General features: G+C 42.1%; 1 protein-coding gene across 1 annotated transcript; it reads right to left on the bottom strand.

Moving 5' to 3' along the window:
* Positions 1-11,233: 11,233 nt before the first annotated feature.
* Positions 11,234-13,617, bottom strand: LOC118493234 (hepatitis A virus cellular receptor 1 homolog). Its single transcript, XM_035992463.1, has 4 exons — positions 13,518-13,617; positions 12,452-12,799; positions 11,454-11,516; positions 11,234-11,244 (listed from the first exon to the last, which is right to left on the bottom strand). The coding sequence occupies exons 1-4, from the start codon at positions 13,549-13,551 to the stop codon at positions 11,234-11,236; spliced, it is 456 nt and encodes a 151-aa protein (XP_035848356.1). The 5' UTR covers positions 13,552-13,617.
* Between the last annotated feature and the right edge of the window lie 3,053 nt (positions 13,618-16,670).

Consider the following 16,670-nt stretch of genomic DNA (forward strand, 5'->3'; position numbering starts at 1 on the left):
GACAACACATGCGCAGCATTCAGCAAACGCGCTGTAAATACACACAACACAACTAAATAGATAAACGCACTGCAAATATGAAACGATGCAAAAAGAAAAGCACACAAACCCCGAAAACAAATGCAACAAAAAAACGCTGCATCCAGATTACACAACGGAAGTTCTCCAGACCTCTAGAGGGAGCAGCTAGTGGAACAGCTGGATTTTCGACCGTTATTAACCGATATTAAATTCATATTATTATTATTATTATTATTATTATTATTATTATTATTATTATTATTATTATTATTATTATTAATAACATAATATATTATTAATATACAGACCCCGAGCTTCGGCTTTTCAAAATAAAAGCTCGCGTCTGGTCCGCTATGTGTACCTTGGTGTGTTGGATGTTTGTGAACTAAACAGTACGACAATCATACTAATGAATACAATAACTTTTTCAGCAGATGTCTTACTTACAACACGTTGGAGTTAGCAAAGCAGTTTTGTGTTTATGTGTGAGCGGGATTTATTCAGTTTGATAAATCCCACGGTAAATTGGCTGGTTTACTAACAGGGAGGGACTAGAAATCCTGTCTGGTTTTTGTATTTCAAGAGCGAATTGCTCCACAATATGAATACAGATTGATCACTTATTTTGTTGGTAACCGTTGTTGTATAATCACAATATTACACTTGAGGAGGCCTATACTTCAGTAATTTCGGACCTCGAAATTAAACCCTCTGATGTAATATGGCTTAAACAAACGTCAACGTTAAACGCTGATGCAGTTTTAAATGTTTTATCACCACGAGTTTACAGACGTCTCTGCTGATGAGTATCACCTGGGACCTGAGCCGAGACACACCCACCAAACCAGAGAAAACATATCTCAAACATAGATTTAATATTTACAGTCTATGCAGTTTCTCTCTCTCTCTCTCTCTCTCTCTCTCTCTCTCTCTCTCTCTCTCTCTCTCTCTCTCTCTCTCTCTCTCTGTGTCTCTCTCTCTCTCTCTCTCTCTCTCTCTCTCTCTCTCTCCCTCCCTCTCTCCCCGTGAGGTCGAAAATCCAGCTGTTCCACTAGCTGCTCCCTCTAGAGGTCTGGAGAACTTCCGTTGTGTAATCTGGATGCAGCGTTTTTTTGTTGCATTTGTTTTCTGGGTTTGTGTGCTTTTCTTTTTGCATCATTTCATATTTGCAGTGTGTTTATCTATTTGGTTGTGTTGTGTGTATTTGCAGTGCGTTTATGTATTTGGTTGTGTTGTGTGTATTTGCAGTGCATTTATGTATTGGTTGTGTTGTGATATTTGCAGTGCGTTTGCTGAATGCTGCGCATACGTTGTCAAATTAATGAAGTTGTTTTTCTTTTTGCATCGCTTCTTTTTTCGGGGTTTGCGTGTTTTTCTTTTTGCATCGTTTCATATTTGCAGTGCGTTTATGTATTTGGTTGTGTTGTGTGTATTTGCAGCGCGTTTGCTGATTGCTGCACATGTGTTGTCAAATTAATGAAGTTGTTTTCTTAATTTGCTTGTGTTTTGTCTATTTGCGTGTGTTTTCTTAAGTTGCAGGGCGTCTGCCCCTGTCGGCCACCGTACTTCACTGGTCTCCGTCCAGAGACACAGGATCTGTTGGTCCACTCTTATATACTGTCTATGCTGCTTCTTCTTCTTCTTCTTCTTCTTCTTCTTCTTCTTCTTCTTCTTCTTCTTCTAGTGGAGAATTACAGCCGGGCGGAGCATTATTGCCACCAGCTGTACAGTTACACTCATAGATATAGAACAGTTCTATATCTATGGTTACACTTATGTCTTTGTCATCAGTCTGGTGTGTGTTTGTATAAAAATGGTGAAGACATGCTCCAAAACTGAATTATCAGCACTAAATTTGGAAGACTTGTTAAAGGTCCATGTGTTTAATGTGTTTAATGTGTGGTTCTGCGGAGGCTCCACGCAGAGCTTTCGCCGTAGCCTACGTAGTTGGTCTGATGTTTATACTTGTGCGTTGGTGTGTGCGTCACCCGGCATGTGTGTGTGTGTGTGTGGGGAGTGGGTGATAGAGCGAGGGAGAAAGTGGACGATTAGCTTCGGAGGACGTAGTGACTGGCTGTTTTATGCTTCTGGGTCAACTCCACGCCGTAGTGGCAAACCCCATAGACTGTCGTGCTAAAATATTAATCTTCTTTGTTTGGCCTTTTCTTGCTTAGATTTTGTAAAAAGTATCGAGAAACGTTACTGACATATAGACACTTTACAAACGGATAACCCCGTCATTGTAACCAAAATATGTCTGAGTTTATTTGCAGAGCTGATGTCAGTGAACTAGCATGTTGCTACTCCCCACAGCAGGCTGCTTGAAACCCCCACTATCATCACACAGAACCAGTTCACCAATCACAGTCCTTGCGTTCTGCATCGGCGACGCAGAGGGGTCTGCGGGGGTACGCCGTCGATTCGACGCAGAAGCATAAATCAGCCTCATAGTGAGAGAAACAAAGTGTCTCCCCTGTTCTTTCTGACCACGGTGGGAAATCTGGAGCAGGAGAAGTTAACCCTCTCCTTGATTTCATGTTGTTTATGGAGAAAGAGAACCAGGAAATGAGTCGGGGGAAATGCAACGCTACCAAGCCACGGCCGAGCGACGTACGTCACCGTGACGTGTAGTTAAATTTTTCGAGAGGTGCACTCCGGCATAGGTTTGTGTTTCCACGTAGGTATACGTAGCAACGGCGTAGATTTTACAAAGAAGTATAAATCAAGCTTAAGTCCAATGCCACCACTGATAGGGGCATCTGTAACACTTTGCCTAAATAGTGACCTTTTCTAGTTCTGTGCTGTTGGCACTTCAAATCTGATGCCTGCAGTGCGCCGTAAAAAAGCATCATTTGAGGCGTGTCAAATGAAACGCCTCAATTATTTCAGTTTGGACCTTTATTTATGTATCACTTAATCAGTTGTGCATACAGTACTGTCTAACTTCTATCTGTGGACATTTTGCATGCAGTTTGTATGCACAAAATACACCCTAATGCATTGTTATCAACTGGTATTGCTAACAATGGCTAACCAGGTAGAGGAAACCCCACTCTGAAATCCGACTTGTTGAACGTTGTCAACTGGGGTGTGACATCATTCCCAGCTCCAGCTTCCTAGTTCCGAGGTAAATGGAACGCACTTTTAATTAGCTCTACTGTCTTATTTGTTTCTCTGAATCAGTCTCACACACAGTACTGTCTAACTTCTATCTGTGGACATTTTGCATGCAGTTTGTATGCACAAAATACACCTTAATGCATTGTTATCAACTGGTATTGCTAATAAATGGCTAACCTGGATAGAGCAAACCCACTGTGAAATAACGATTATTCTGACTTGTTTTGCTGGAACACGGTCAACTCGGGTGTGACGTCATTTCCAGCCCCGGCTTCCGACTTCCCATGGTACTGAAACACTATGACGCATTAGCGCCTGTCTCTTTAGGCTCCTCTGAGCCCACTCTGCTCCAATTGTTTAACATTTTTGGGTCCACCGCATCTGCACTCTTGCAGTTTCTGCACTGTAATGGCACTGTAGTGGCATATTCTACCTATATATGTATATATTATACATTGTCATGTTCATAATTCAACCCTGTTATCATACAGCTGCCTGACTGAGAAAGGGGTGTGGTCTACCTGTGGATCTGGCCAAAGAAAGCCATGAGGTTTTCACAGTAGGAGGCTGGTTAGGCAGCTAAGGGAAAAAGGCCGAGGCATTGTGTTTCGGACGTCTTCTCATGCTCCAAGTTATGTTTAGTTCTGTTGACATCTTTTAAGAATACACTGTCTACAACGTGCTACCCAGCCCAGCCTACCTACACATCTGGGGCAAAAGTGAGTTTCCAACCTCTCTGCCCCAGAAAGGGTACTCTGGAGCACAATCTTAGCAGCTGCCCAACAGCCCTGGGGAAGGCAGCTACTGCTGGCGACACAACCAGGTGCTGAAAGCTGTGGCTGAGGCCATCTAAAGTGCAGTGGCCAACGACAAATGCGTCCGCAGTCAGAGGAAAATCTCCTTTGAGGGCTAGAGAGAAGCCACGACCAAATCCTACACCATCAACCAGTCTGCTCACATTGGCATCGAACTGGGAGCTGCAAGTTGACTTGGGCAGGCAGCTCAAGTTCCCAGACTATGTGACACCTTCTTCCTTGAGGCCAGACATGGTGATAACATCTGTTTCTTGTAGGCAGGTCCTCTTATAGAGCTGACAGTCCCCTGGGAGGACCGCATGGAAGAGAGCTCAAGTATCAGGAGCTGGTGCTGTGGCGCCGGAGGAGTGGCTGGAAAGCTTGTGTGAGTCCATAGAGGTGGGATGTAGACGCCTTGCTGCCCGCTCCTTGTGCAAAATCTACACCCTTCTCTGCATCACAGGAGCTGCCAAGAGGGGAACCATCGAGTCCACCACAGAGGCTGCAGAGAGAGCTTCTAGGTTAATTTGGATCAAAAGGTCCGAAAACGTGGGCCAATGTTGCTGGGACACAAGTCTGGTCCTGATCAACCCCGGCAAGGTCGCCTGAGTGAGGGTGTCATATCACACTTTTTAGGGCTTCTAAACTCATTAATTGTATCTAATTAAATACTGTATATAGAATACTCTTTCTTTGTTACCTTTATGCTTACTCTATATTCTCAAAAGCAAGTTCCTGAAGTTCTAAAATCGGCGTCGGCTGCCGTTGGCCGAACAGCCAATTCATCTGATTGGCTGTTCAGCTTGAAAACGAGAGTGAGGAAAGCAAAGGAACGACTTTGAGAGGCACACTTATCTCATCAGATCAATCCAATACACAAAAGAGCTGTCAAAACTGGTCAGAAATGGCATTTGAATGTTCCTTCTAAAAATACATAGGTTTAAACAATTAAAATATCTATTGTTGCACATTATGTCAATAAGATGACAAATGTACAACGAGATATACATAACTACCTGTGTTGGTTTATTTACTTTAATAATAACATGTCTTTTAAAATATCTCTTTAAAATAAACTAACGTTAATAAACTAATATCCTCTACTGTGATATTTAATATAAAGACCGTAATAGACCTCTTTAGCACATCCAACTTCAGTTGGGTACAAAAACAGCAACAAGGAGAGGCTGTCAACACAGTTTTAGTTAGTGCAACGCTTTGTTTTTGGTTCGTGTGATATAGTTTAAAGTATATTGAATGGCGTTTTTCCATTACATGGTACCTGCTTGACCTGCTTGATTCCTGCGTCCAGAAATGCTTAAAGCTCTGGGTGTGGAGGGGTTGTCTTGGTTGACACGCCTCTTCAACATTGCGTGGAAGTCGGGGACGGTGCCTAAGGAGTGGCAGACCGGGGTGGTGGTTCCCCTTTTCAAAAAGGGGGACCAGAGGGTGTGTGCCAATTACAGGGGTATCACACTTCTTAGCCTCCCTGGTAAAGTCTACTCCAAGGTGCTGGAAAGGAGGGTTCGGTCGATAGTCGAACCTCAGATTGAAGAGGAACAATGCGGATTCCGTCCTGGTCGTGGAACAATGGACCAGATCTTTACTCTTGCAAGGATCCTGGAGGGAGCCTGGGAGTATGCCCAACCGGTCTACATGTGCTTTGTGGATCTGGAGAAGGCGTATGACCGGGTCCCCCGGGAGATACTGTGGGAGGTGCTGCGGGAGTATGCAGGAGTATGCAGTCCCTTCTCAGGGACATCCAATCTCTGTACGACCAAAGCGAGAGCTGTGTCCGGGTTCTCGGCAGTAAGTCGGACTCGTTTCAGGTGAGAGTTGGCCTCCGCAAGGGCTGCGCTTTGTCACCAATCCTGTTTGTAGTATTTATGGACAGGATCTCGAGGCGTAGTCGGGGTGGAGAGGGGTTGCAGTTCGGTGAGCTGGGGATCTCATCGCTGCTTTTTGCAGATGATGTGGTCCTGATGACATCATCGACCTGTGACCTTCAACACTCACTGGATCGGTTCGCAGCCGAGTGTGAAGCGGCTGGGATGAGGATCAACACCTCTAAAGCAGGAAACCGATGGAGTGCCTTCTCCAGGTAGGGAATGAGTCCTTACCCCAAGTGAAGGAGTTCAAGTACCTTGGGGTCTTGTTCGCGAGTGAGGGGACAATGGAGCGGGAGATTGGTCGGAGAATCGGCGCAGCGGGTGCGGTATTACATTCAATTTATCGCACCGTTGTGACGAAAAGAGAGCTGAGCCAGAAGGCAAAGCTCTCAATCTACCGGTCAGTTTTCGTTCCTACCCTCACCTATGGTCATGAAGGCTGGGTCATGACCGAAAGAACGAGATCCAGGATACAAGCGGCCGAAATGGGTTTCCTCAGGAGGGTGGCGGGCGTCTCCCTTAGAGATAGGGTGAGAAGCTCAGTCATCCGTGAGGAGCTCGGAGTAGAGCCGCTGCTCCTTCACGTCGAAAGGAGCCAGTTGAGGTGGTTCCGGCATCTGGTAAGGATGCCCCCTGGGCGCCTCCCTAGGGAGGTGTTCCAGGCACGTCCAGCTGGGAGGAGGCCTCGGGGAAGACCCAGGACTAGATGGAGGGATTATATCTCCAACCTGGCCTGGGAACGCCTCGGGATCCCCCAGTCGGAGCTGGTTAATGTGGCTCGGGAAAGGGAAGTTTGGGGTCCCTTGCTGGAGCTGCTGCCCCCGCGACCCGACACCGGATAAGCGGACGAAGATGGATGAATGGATGGATGGTACCTGCTTGACTCGACGCACAGTGCGTCTGTTTTCCATTGCAGATTTTAGTACCGCCTCAGCGTGGCTGGTCATCATAGTGGCGCCGCAGTAAACTGCCGTGACCTGACGCGACACACACACACACACACACACACACACACACACACAGAACGTGGAAGGTGTGTTGTTGTTGCCACAGCCAGAAGACACATTTAGTTTCAAAAGAAGCTGGAGGCAGCAAAAAAACCCCACAGCTGGCTAAACTATTTAAAAATGTTGTTCAGGACACCCCCGTCTGTCGCTTTCACGTCACCTTTTGGTATCGCCTCAGCTCGTTTGGAACCTCGACTGAGGTGGTACTAAAAAAAGTACGTTAGCAGGAACCAGGGACTTTTTTTCGTAATGGAAAACCAAAAAAGACGAGTAGAGTCGAGGCGAGGCGAGTCCATCAGGTAATATGTAATGGAAAAGCGTCATAAATACAGCAATTATCATTATAGTATACGGTTACTATACCATGGTTATGAACCAATCAGACTGCTTGATTTGAGCTACACATCTTATAATAACATACAGTCCAGTATGGAGGAAAAGGGTCTGTCTGTGGACTGCAAGAGAGAGACGTGACTTGGCGCAGGGGGCGTAACTTGAAGTTGTTCCAATCAGAGTCCGAATAACGGGAGACGTGAAAACGAGATGTCGGCAAAGCTGGACCAGTCAGGGTACAAGCATACAGAACCTTGACTCTGGAGGTACAGAGTGGTGAACTGGACCAAACTGTTGACCTGCTGCTGCAGCTGCTGATGGCTGAAAGACAGAACAAATACATTTTTACTCATCGTTTTCAATCATTAGTTTTTTTAGTATCACCATTTTCCTTTAATTTCATAATGATCTTATTTTGAAATTTAATAATGATCTAATAGGATGATTCCTGGAAAAAACTATATAACATGGCACTTATTGTAGCCTGGGAAAATTAGGACAATGTAAGGTAACACTTTACTTGAAGGTACTGTATCTACATAAGAGTGACATGACACAGTCATGACACATGAACCCTAACTCTAACCATAACTTGTCATGACAAAACCGAATGACACTTACTAAAAGAAGCGTTATGTCATAAACGTTTATGACTTGTTTATGATGTTTATGACACGTTCATGACAGTGTCATGTCAATCTTATGTAGATACCTTCAAGTAAAGTGTAATCCAATGTAAACATATAGTAAGTACAAACTTATAAGCCCACATGAGCTCTTCCATTGTTGAGACTGACCATGAGAATGACTGTTGTACTTACCGATGACGACTGCTGACAAAGCTACCAACAGAACACACAGCAGAACCACGTTCACACTGCTGCTCTCCTGTAGAAACACACACACACACACACACACACACACACACACACACACACACACACACACACACACACACACACACTTTACATCAACAACAATCTTAAAGTGAAATGTAAAGTCTAACAACAGTAAAAGAGGATACAACTGTTGTGGAAACAGCGTCAACAGTGATCAGTTGATAACTATCTTCCTGTTTATCTTACAAACGTTGATACAAGGTGTTTTCCCCTTTCCTTTAGTTAGCAACCATTAGCGATTCAAGCTGCCTGTCCCTTTATCATATTCAATACTGTAATTGGTAGGAACCATTGAGCTGTTAAGAAAGTAAAAGCTGTTAACATTAAAAGTGTTTTTCCTCATTCATTTATTTTTCTTTAAATTGTATCATCGATATAACTGAACATAAACTCAAGACTCTCCTGGATAATGTCATAATGTTTATATCATGACCACAAGTTTGCATTATTTACACGTTTTTTTTTTCTTCTGAGAAATACAGTTTTGTCCGTTAGTTTGGTGGGTCGGATGGGTCGTAATGCCGGCTGTTTCCATGGAGAAGAGTCAAGTCAAGTCATATACAGTAGACCGAGACGTTGCGCTAACAACAACAATCACCTCAGTGTGAACAACTGGCAGTTGATTTGAATTGCGGAGATATGTGAAAGCGGCAAACTTGTTTATTTCCAACCCGTTCTCACTCCAAACTCGTAAAATGCGGACGTTTGGGCAGTGGCTGTCAGCGTCAGATATCACGCAAAAAGCGCCCTTCAGCATGTGTGTAGAACGCACCAGGCAGAGCAGCAGCTACACGGGGTTTGGAGATGACGTAGCATTAAGAGCGTCTAGAATGAAAGCCCCGAAAATCTGTATAGGGAGGTTGGTTGGGGTGGTGGTGGATGGGTCAAACACAGGACTTTCACCCAGGAGACCGGGGATCGTGTCACGTTTCCTAAACCCAACCGTCCCGTTCTCATTTTCCTAAACCCAACCATCCTGTTCTTGTCCCGCGTTTCATGCAAACGTAAGCCCACCCATGACCTTTTCCTTAACCTGTGTCAAAAGTGACGCCAATAGTCCCGACCAAGCACATCTGACGCTAAAGGAGACTTTTAGCGTCAATAACAACTCCAAAGACACCTGACCAAGGGTCCGTATTTTACGCGATGGGAGTGAGAATGTGTTGTTATTTCTGTTGTCATTTTCAGCCGTAACTGTAACGTCTAAAGATATAAAAGGTAAACACGGAGGTCAGACCTATGTAACATTTCTGCTGTGCTTACTTTATGTACTGTGTGGCTTTGCTCGATTCTTTGGAAAACCAAAACTAGTCACCAGTCATTTTCTTTAGTCTGTGGTCCAAAAGGTAAATTAGGTCTCCAACCTAACATGAGCAAAAGTGTTGTTATTAATGAAATATGAAAGCATCAATCATGCATTTAGATAATTGAAATAACAATTGGAATCATTTATGTTAAATTGTACATGACGCAGTGATTTTCTACCCAGAAGTTTTAATAAACGACTTTTAAATTGACTGGTTCTATAGAATCAAATCGTAACAGAAGTTATCTCAAAGACATTTTTTTATACAGAGCAGGTCTCGACCATACGCTTTAAAGAGGTCGGAATCAGAGTGGAAGCAAAAATCGAAAAAACGATTCTTATTGATTGGTCCAAAATTGACCCAGCTGTTGAAAGTAACTTGATTTCAGCTGCAGACTGTGTTTACAGTTTTCACCCTTAGCTGTTAGTCTGAATTTATTTCTAAAGGTAACCACAACAATATTTTCACACAGGAAGTCGTTTACTCTTACCTCGGCCACGATGCTGCTGGGGGAGGAGGTGAGGAGGAGTAAGGTTCTGGGGCCTGCAGGACAAGGCAATGAAAGCAGATGTTTTTAGTGCAGCTGTGTCAGCAACACAAGTCATGATGAAGGTATAAAAATAGATATATCCATTGTTTATGGAGTTCTGATCTAGAGTTTAAAGTGGCCATATTATGCTCATTTTCAGGTTCATAATTGTAATTTGAGATTGTATCAGAATAGGTTTACATGGTTTAATTTTCAAAAAACACCATATTTTTGTTGTACTGCACATTGCTGCAGCTCCTCTTTTCACCCTGTGTTCAGGTCACATGCTCAGTAGCTAGGTAAGGACTACATGAGCTAGCTAGCTGTTTCTCCAACTTCAGTAGTACAAGGCAGGATTAGCCGGGAGACTTCTTCTAAACGAGGGCGCACTTCCAACTTTGCGTGGAATACCTGCAGAACAGGGACATTTAAGTAGTTCTATACATATTTATAGAACTATTTATTTATATTTATTTTGTAGATTAGGGTGAATTTGTGTGTTGTAGCAGTGTTTGCCATTGAGAACGAGCGAGCATGCTAGCGCTAGCATGCTAACGGTTAGCCCCCTAACCCCCTCGTCTCGGCTAGTGACGTAGAAAGCCGTGCAGATTTTGAACAGCTCACCCGGAGACTGAAGGCAGGACACATTCAGAAACCGTATCTCACTCTAAACAGCATGGATGTTTTTTTTTCAAAGTTTGTATACGTGTGGAAGCACCAGAGACACAAAATAACACCCCAATCCCCAATCCCTTTTTTTTTTCATCATTTGAAAACACGCCTGTTCGTAACCTGCAAACTGCTCTGTGAATGTCACATCAGTCGCATTCATCTCAGTTTGAAAGTTTCTGAAGAAAACCTGCTGCAGACTGGAGACCGTCTAGCTTCAACATATCAGACTTTTCAGTAATATTCAGGTTTTAATTATGTATTAAACACTGGGGGGGTTAGGCTGAGGTCAGATTTAGGTCCTATTCTTGAGTCAATTCAGAATATGACCCTGTACAGGACGTACTAACATAGGTAAAGACACACGTTTGTCGGTACAGACCCTCATAATCGGGCACGACTCTGAACGTTTGTCTGCGACGTGTCTGTCTGGTCAAAATCAGCCTGAATTTGTGCAGTCTGATCCTGGCATAAAAAGTTTTCCTCACCACTCGAGGTTTCTCCCTAAAAGGAAGTTTTTCCTTGCCACTGTTACACTAAGTAAGTGTGGTCTAGACCTACTCTATCTGTAAAGTGTCTTAAGATAACTATGATTTGATACTATAAATAAAATTGAATTGAACTGAATATTGGGCATTTTTATGTCTTTGTTACCGAGTCAACGGTTAAGATATGACTGTAAACAAAGGGAGAGGAAGTTACTTCTAGAACAGGACTTCTACATTCTCACAAGCGCTCTCTCTCGCAATGTGAACAAAAGTTAAAAATAATTTGTGTATCTGCCCCTGTGATTCAAGTCTGCTCCAAAATGCAATGGGTTGTTGCTTGGCCCATGCTTCACCCTTCCAAGTGTCATGAATGTAGTTTTTCTGTAATCCTGCTCACAGACAAACACACAAGTTTGTGTTGTACCTGCTGTATATGTTGTTGACGGGGTCGTCTGTGGAGCTGAAACAGAAACCAGTGTAACATTAACCTGTGCATCACCAGTAAAGATCACTGTGCAACATCAGTCTTCATCAGAGACAAATGTTACTCTGACCCCAAATATGCTGACGACAGCTTTTTGAATACAGAGAGAACTGGAGGAGAAGCTGATTTAATGCATCTTTGGATATCCTGGAGCTCTCCTCTCCAGTCCTGTCCAGCTGTGACTCTTTATATTCTGATGGAGAATCCAAGTTATCTAAATCCTTCAATACTAACTTCTGACTTTTCTGATACAATTCCCCTTTACTTGTTTGGGTTTTCCCATCTGTTAGTGTACTATATAGTTTTTTGTGTTTGTAATAGATGTATAAAGTACAAAAAAACACATTTCACTCCAAATGCAGCTTTCTCTCCCACAGACAGCATTTTTTCTCAACTGCCTAAAACGCCTCGCTCACATTCCTGTTTGAAATTCCTCCATTAGTGATGTCACTGATTGAGAAAGCCAGCCCAGTTTATCATCTGTGCTGCCCATTGGTGCTGCCTGAGCAAGCACTGCCCACCCAGTGTCTTGTTTGAATTTGGTTGACCAATCATATCAGAGTGGGCCAGCTGACCAATCAAAGCAGACTGGGCTTTTCAGGAAGATGAGCTGCAGCAATGGGCAGTATGAGAATCATATGTTTGTTTTTTTGGGGCATTTTAGGCCTTTATTTGTATAGAACAGCTGAAGACATGAAAGGGGAGAGAAAGGGGGGAATGACATGCAGCAAAGGGCCGCAGGTGTCTAGGAGTAAACCTCCATATATATGGGCGCCCGCTCTACCAGGTGAGCTAACCAGGCGCCCATAATATGTTTTTTACATGCTTTGACCTATTGTACAAACCCAAGAGTACAAATATGATGATAAAAAGGCGTATAATAGGGGCTCTTTAAAATAATAATTTCTCACCTCTCTCAACAATCAAAATGAAGTGATGTTTGTCATCATTGAACCATCCGGGGATGTCCACTCTGCACGCGTAACGTCCAGCATCCGTCTCTGAGATGTTCAGTATGGTCAGAGAAACATCTCCATCCCCCAGTCGTCCCAGTAACTTATACCTACTGGAAACTCTGGTTTCTTCTTTCACTTTATGTCCGTCTGTAGAGATGAGCTGGTTGCCACAGCCTGAGACTGGTATTTGTCCTCGACCCCAACAAACTGACAGTGCTTTGTAGTATGTGATGTCATACTTACAGGACAGAGTGACATCTTCGCCTGTTCGACCAACAAATGTGCTGCTTTCACATTCACTAACTGTGAAGACACAAATAGACACCGTAAATATAAGGTCCCACTTTGTGTTAAAGCTAAAATCTAACTTCTGCTATTCTTATATGTTCTAATCTGCTTTCATTTGTTTTTACTGTTTTTTATTATACACTCTAAGTTACATCTATGTCCTCTGTTTTTGCTGAGCTGAAAGTCATAATGTCCCACACGAGACAATAGAGACTGAACTGATCTGACAGAAACAGAAGTAAAAACCTCATCAGACAGCTGGTATCTGGTGGTGTTGAGCTGCAGCTCTTCAGTTGTTACAAACGTTTGTTTATTGAAACAGAAACCACTCTTATTGACTTTGACAAATAACTTTCCAAAATACATTAGTAATTATAAGTGATATTAAAAATGAGTCTCTTTCAAAAGAAAAAGTACAAAAACGAAGAAAGAAATGGTTTGGAGGTTTGGTTACAAATAAACAAGGAACTATTGGAGAACATAGATGACAGAAATGACAGAAAAGAATGAAGATAATTATATTACTACTACTACTACTACTACTACTACTACTAATAATAATAATAATAAATGCACACGGTCACAAAATGCACATGGAGACAAAATACACCTACAGGCTGAAGTTTAAAGTTGAGTTCAAACCTCGTCAAATGTACAGTTTTTCTCTTCTATTAATCACTTTGATCACTTTTACATGAAGTCACTGATAATGTGATTAATGAGTGAATGTTACCTGTGAGGAGAGCAAGGAGCAGAACGAGCTTCATCGTGAACACGCTTACAAAATGTCTGCTGAAACACTGTGAGTCTGCACAGCTGCACGGTCTGACTGCACACTGAAAAAGATCTTCCTGTGTCACTCACTTCATATAGAAGAAAACACAATTTGGTTTGAGAAATGATCCGAACAAAACCAAATTAAGATGAAAGAAAGAAAGAAAGAAAGAAAGAAAAAGAAAAAGAAATACATTTATTAACCCTTGTGTTTTTTTTGTTTTTTTCAGAAATATGGGTTTCTTTTTAACTACCTCATTTTAAGTGCCCAAAAATAACACAGATGATTCCATACAACGCGCTTTGCAAGTACAACAAAAATCTCTACTTTCATTGAATTTTGTGTTTTGTTCAATTTTTTTAGCATTTGAAAAAAAAAAAATTCTAAACAGTATCTTGACTGAACGTTATATACCCTTCTGTGATTATCCTCCCTTTAATATTAGTCTAAAAAAATCAATTTCTGCTTTTTAACTCAAGAATAAGGTATAATTTCCTATAAATGATTGAGTTATTGACCATGAATTCCAAAAATAAGTGTAAATCTAGTAATGAGTTGGTGTTGGTGGTGTTTATACATGGTAGTGAAAAGAAGCCTTAAACGTCAAAGTGGCAAAAACACTGAAGAAAGCGCCAAAAGAGACAAAAACGTTAGAAAAAGTGATTTTCAGTTTTGACCCAGGAGGACGATGCATGGTCGAATGGAAGACTACACAAGGGTTAAAACATTAAGACATTTCCAACCCAGATAATATATATGTAAATCAGGTACAAGCTAATTTATCAGAGTGTTGTCACTTTGTAGGAGCCCCCCCAGAAGAAACCCTAACTACCTTAGCAACCATCTGGCAACAGTTTAGCGATGGCCTGTGACAATCACTTAGCAAACAGCAAATTACTTCTACGTAGTCAGCTAGCAAACGTTAATATTCTTCAGAAACTTGAAGCTTTTTTTTTATTTTATTAATATTTTACTCATAAGTCCAAACTATTAGAATCTGAACTATTTTGTAGCCCGTTAAAAATCGAAGGGGCTGTGAGCTGAGCTGCCACTAACACGGGCTTGTTTCTCTGTGACTTAAGAACCAGATATCCAATGACTAAAATCCTTCATCCAGTAATAATATATAGTCCAAAACCCCAAAGATTTAAAAAAGTGGATTGCTTAATATAAAGTCAATTTATGACAGCTTCTGGCAGACAACCACAAAGATGATGCCTTTAATAGGCGACCAAATGTAATGGACCATTACTGTAGTAAAGATACTTTTTTTCTAATTTTGGCACTTGCTTTCCTCACCTACCTCGCTTCCTTTCCTCTCCTTTCTTCATCACCGACTGGTTTCGGGATCAAATAATTATTGGTCTCTCCCCGTTCACTTCCGTACATATCTTTTCTGAAATAAGGTCCCATGGGGTCTACCGCGGAGGTGCGAAGGAGGGTCTGGCTAGTCCACACAGCATTCTGGGATGGGAGAAAAACATGCTCTGGTTTATTGGCATTTCTTTAAACCAATCACAATCATCTTGGGCCGTGCTAAGCACCGGACGGAGCAATGGTGCTGCTGCAAAATAGTCTCAGGAAGGAACTTGTTTTGGTGGAACGTGTGTACGTTCAAAAGTTGTTTTAGTCGTGCAACAGAAAACTCAGATTGGACAGATAGTCTAGCTAGCTGTCTGGATTTACCCTGCAGTATTGTTTATTTTGTCAGGCGAGACGAGACTAAATAAGTTTGTCAACGACCTTTTTTTTTCCCTGACTAAGACGAGACTGCGCCAATGTCCAAAAACGCTGACTAAGACTAAATGAACATGCATTATTGTTGACGAAAAAAGACTAAAACGTTTCGCATAAAATAAAAACCAAGATAAAATCTCTCTTCATTTTCGCCTACAATCGTCTCTACTTTTTCATCATGAGATAGAATATTCAGCTGTTACGCCTACAAAATATTCCAAATGAGTTTGTGCTGTTGCACTGCTGTTGCTGGGGAAAAACACCACCAACCTTAAGCGACATGTAAAGGCTAACCACCCACACATTCAGGTAAGTTAACTTAAATTAACGTCTCAGAAGCTAATGCTGATTTTAGGCATCAACGCTGTAAATCAATCAGTTAGTCATATTGAGTTTTCTTTTGACTAAAACTAGACTAAAATGAAGAGACTTTTAGTCCACTAAAGCTTGACTAACAAAAAAAAGATGTGAATGACTAAATATGACTAAAACTAACAAGGACATTTGGCACAAGACTAAGACTAAATTAAAAATAGGTGCCAAAATTAACACTACCCTGCAGAGATCTGAGGAGCAGCTAACCATAGTTCTCAGAAATCCACCAGAGGTTAGAACACCAACACAAAGACAGAGGAAGGTAACGGATATCCGGCCTAAACGAGTGAAATCCGACGGAATTTTCGCCGGCAACGGAGCAATCCCAGAAGTGGAACGTTGAGGATATAGACTAGGAGCCATGTATCTCCATTACTTTTAATAACCATATTTCATACAAAATGTGACAGAAAAATATAATTTCATTCAGCAGGTATTAAAGAGCATAAATACAGAGAGTTGCACCACTGTCTAAGGCTGCATATGTGGAAAGGTGCTCAACTGACAAAATTGGAGAGAAGTTCCCTCAGTGCACTGGAAGGTCTGTGTCACTGACACATTTCTACATGGAGTGTATCCTCTAGCTGCACCATAATCAGTCTGTCCCTTTGAATACACACACACACACACACACACACACACACACACACACACACACACACACACACACACACACCACACACACACTTATGGATTACAAGCAACTCTCCAACACAAACTTGTGTGTGCTTTCAGAAAAACACACAGATGGCAATATGTTCAGAAATTCTTCTTTCCATAGCAATAGTTTGGTGATTTTTGCGGTATTAACCCAGATCTCATATGTGCACAACACAAATCCTGCATGATATAACATGAATTAAATGATGAATCTATCGTTGAGTACATTGAGTACAAGTCAAGGAGACTTCAGAGCTACAGTATGAGTAAGATCACCTAAATATTCTCTACTCAAAGGTTATATAAGGCTACACATGATGGCACTATGGCATCTCATAC

Source organism: Sander lucioperca, chromosome 15, assembly GCF_008315115.2.
Source record: "Sander lucioperca isolate FBNREF2018 chromosome 15, SLUC_FBN_1.2, whole genome shotgun sequence".
NCBI classification, from domain to species: domain Eukaryota; kingdom Metazoa; phylum Chordata; class Actinopteri; order Perciformes; family Percidae; genus Sander; species Sander lucioperca.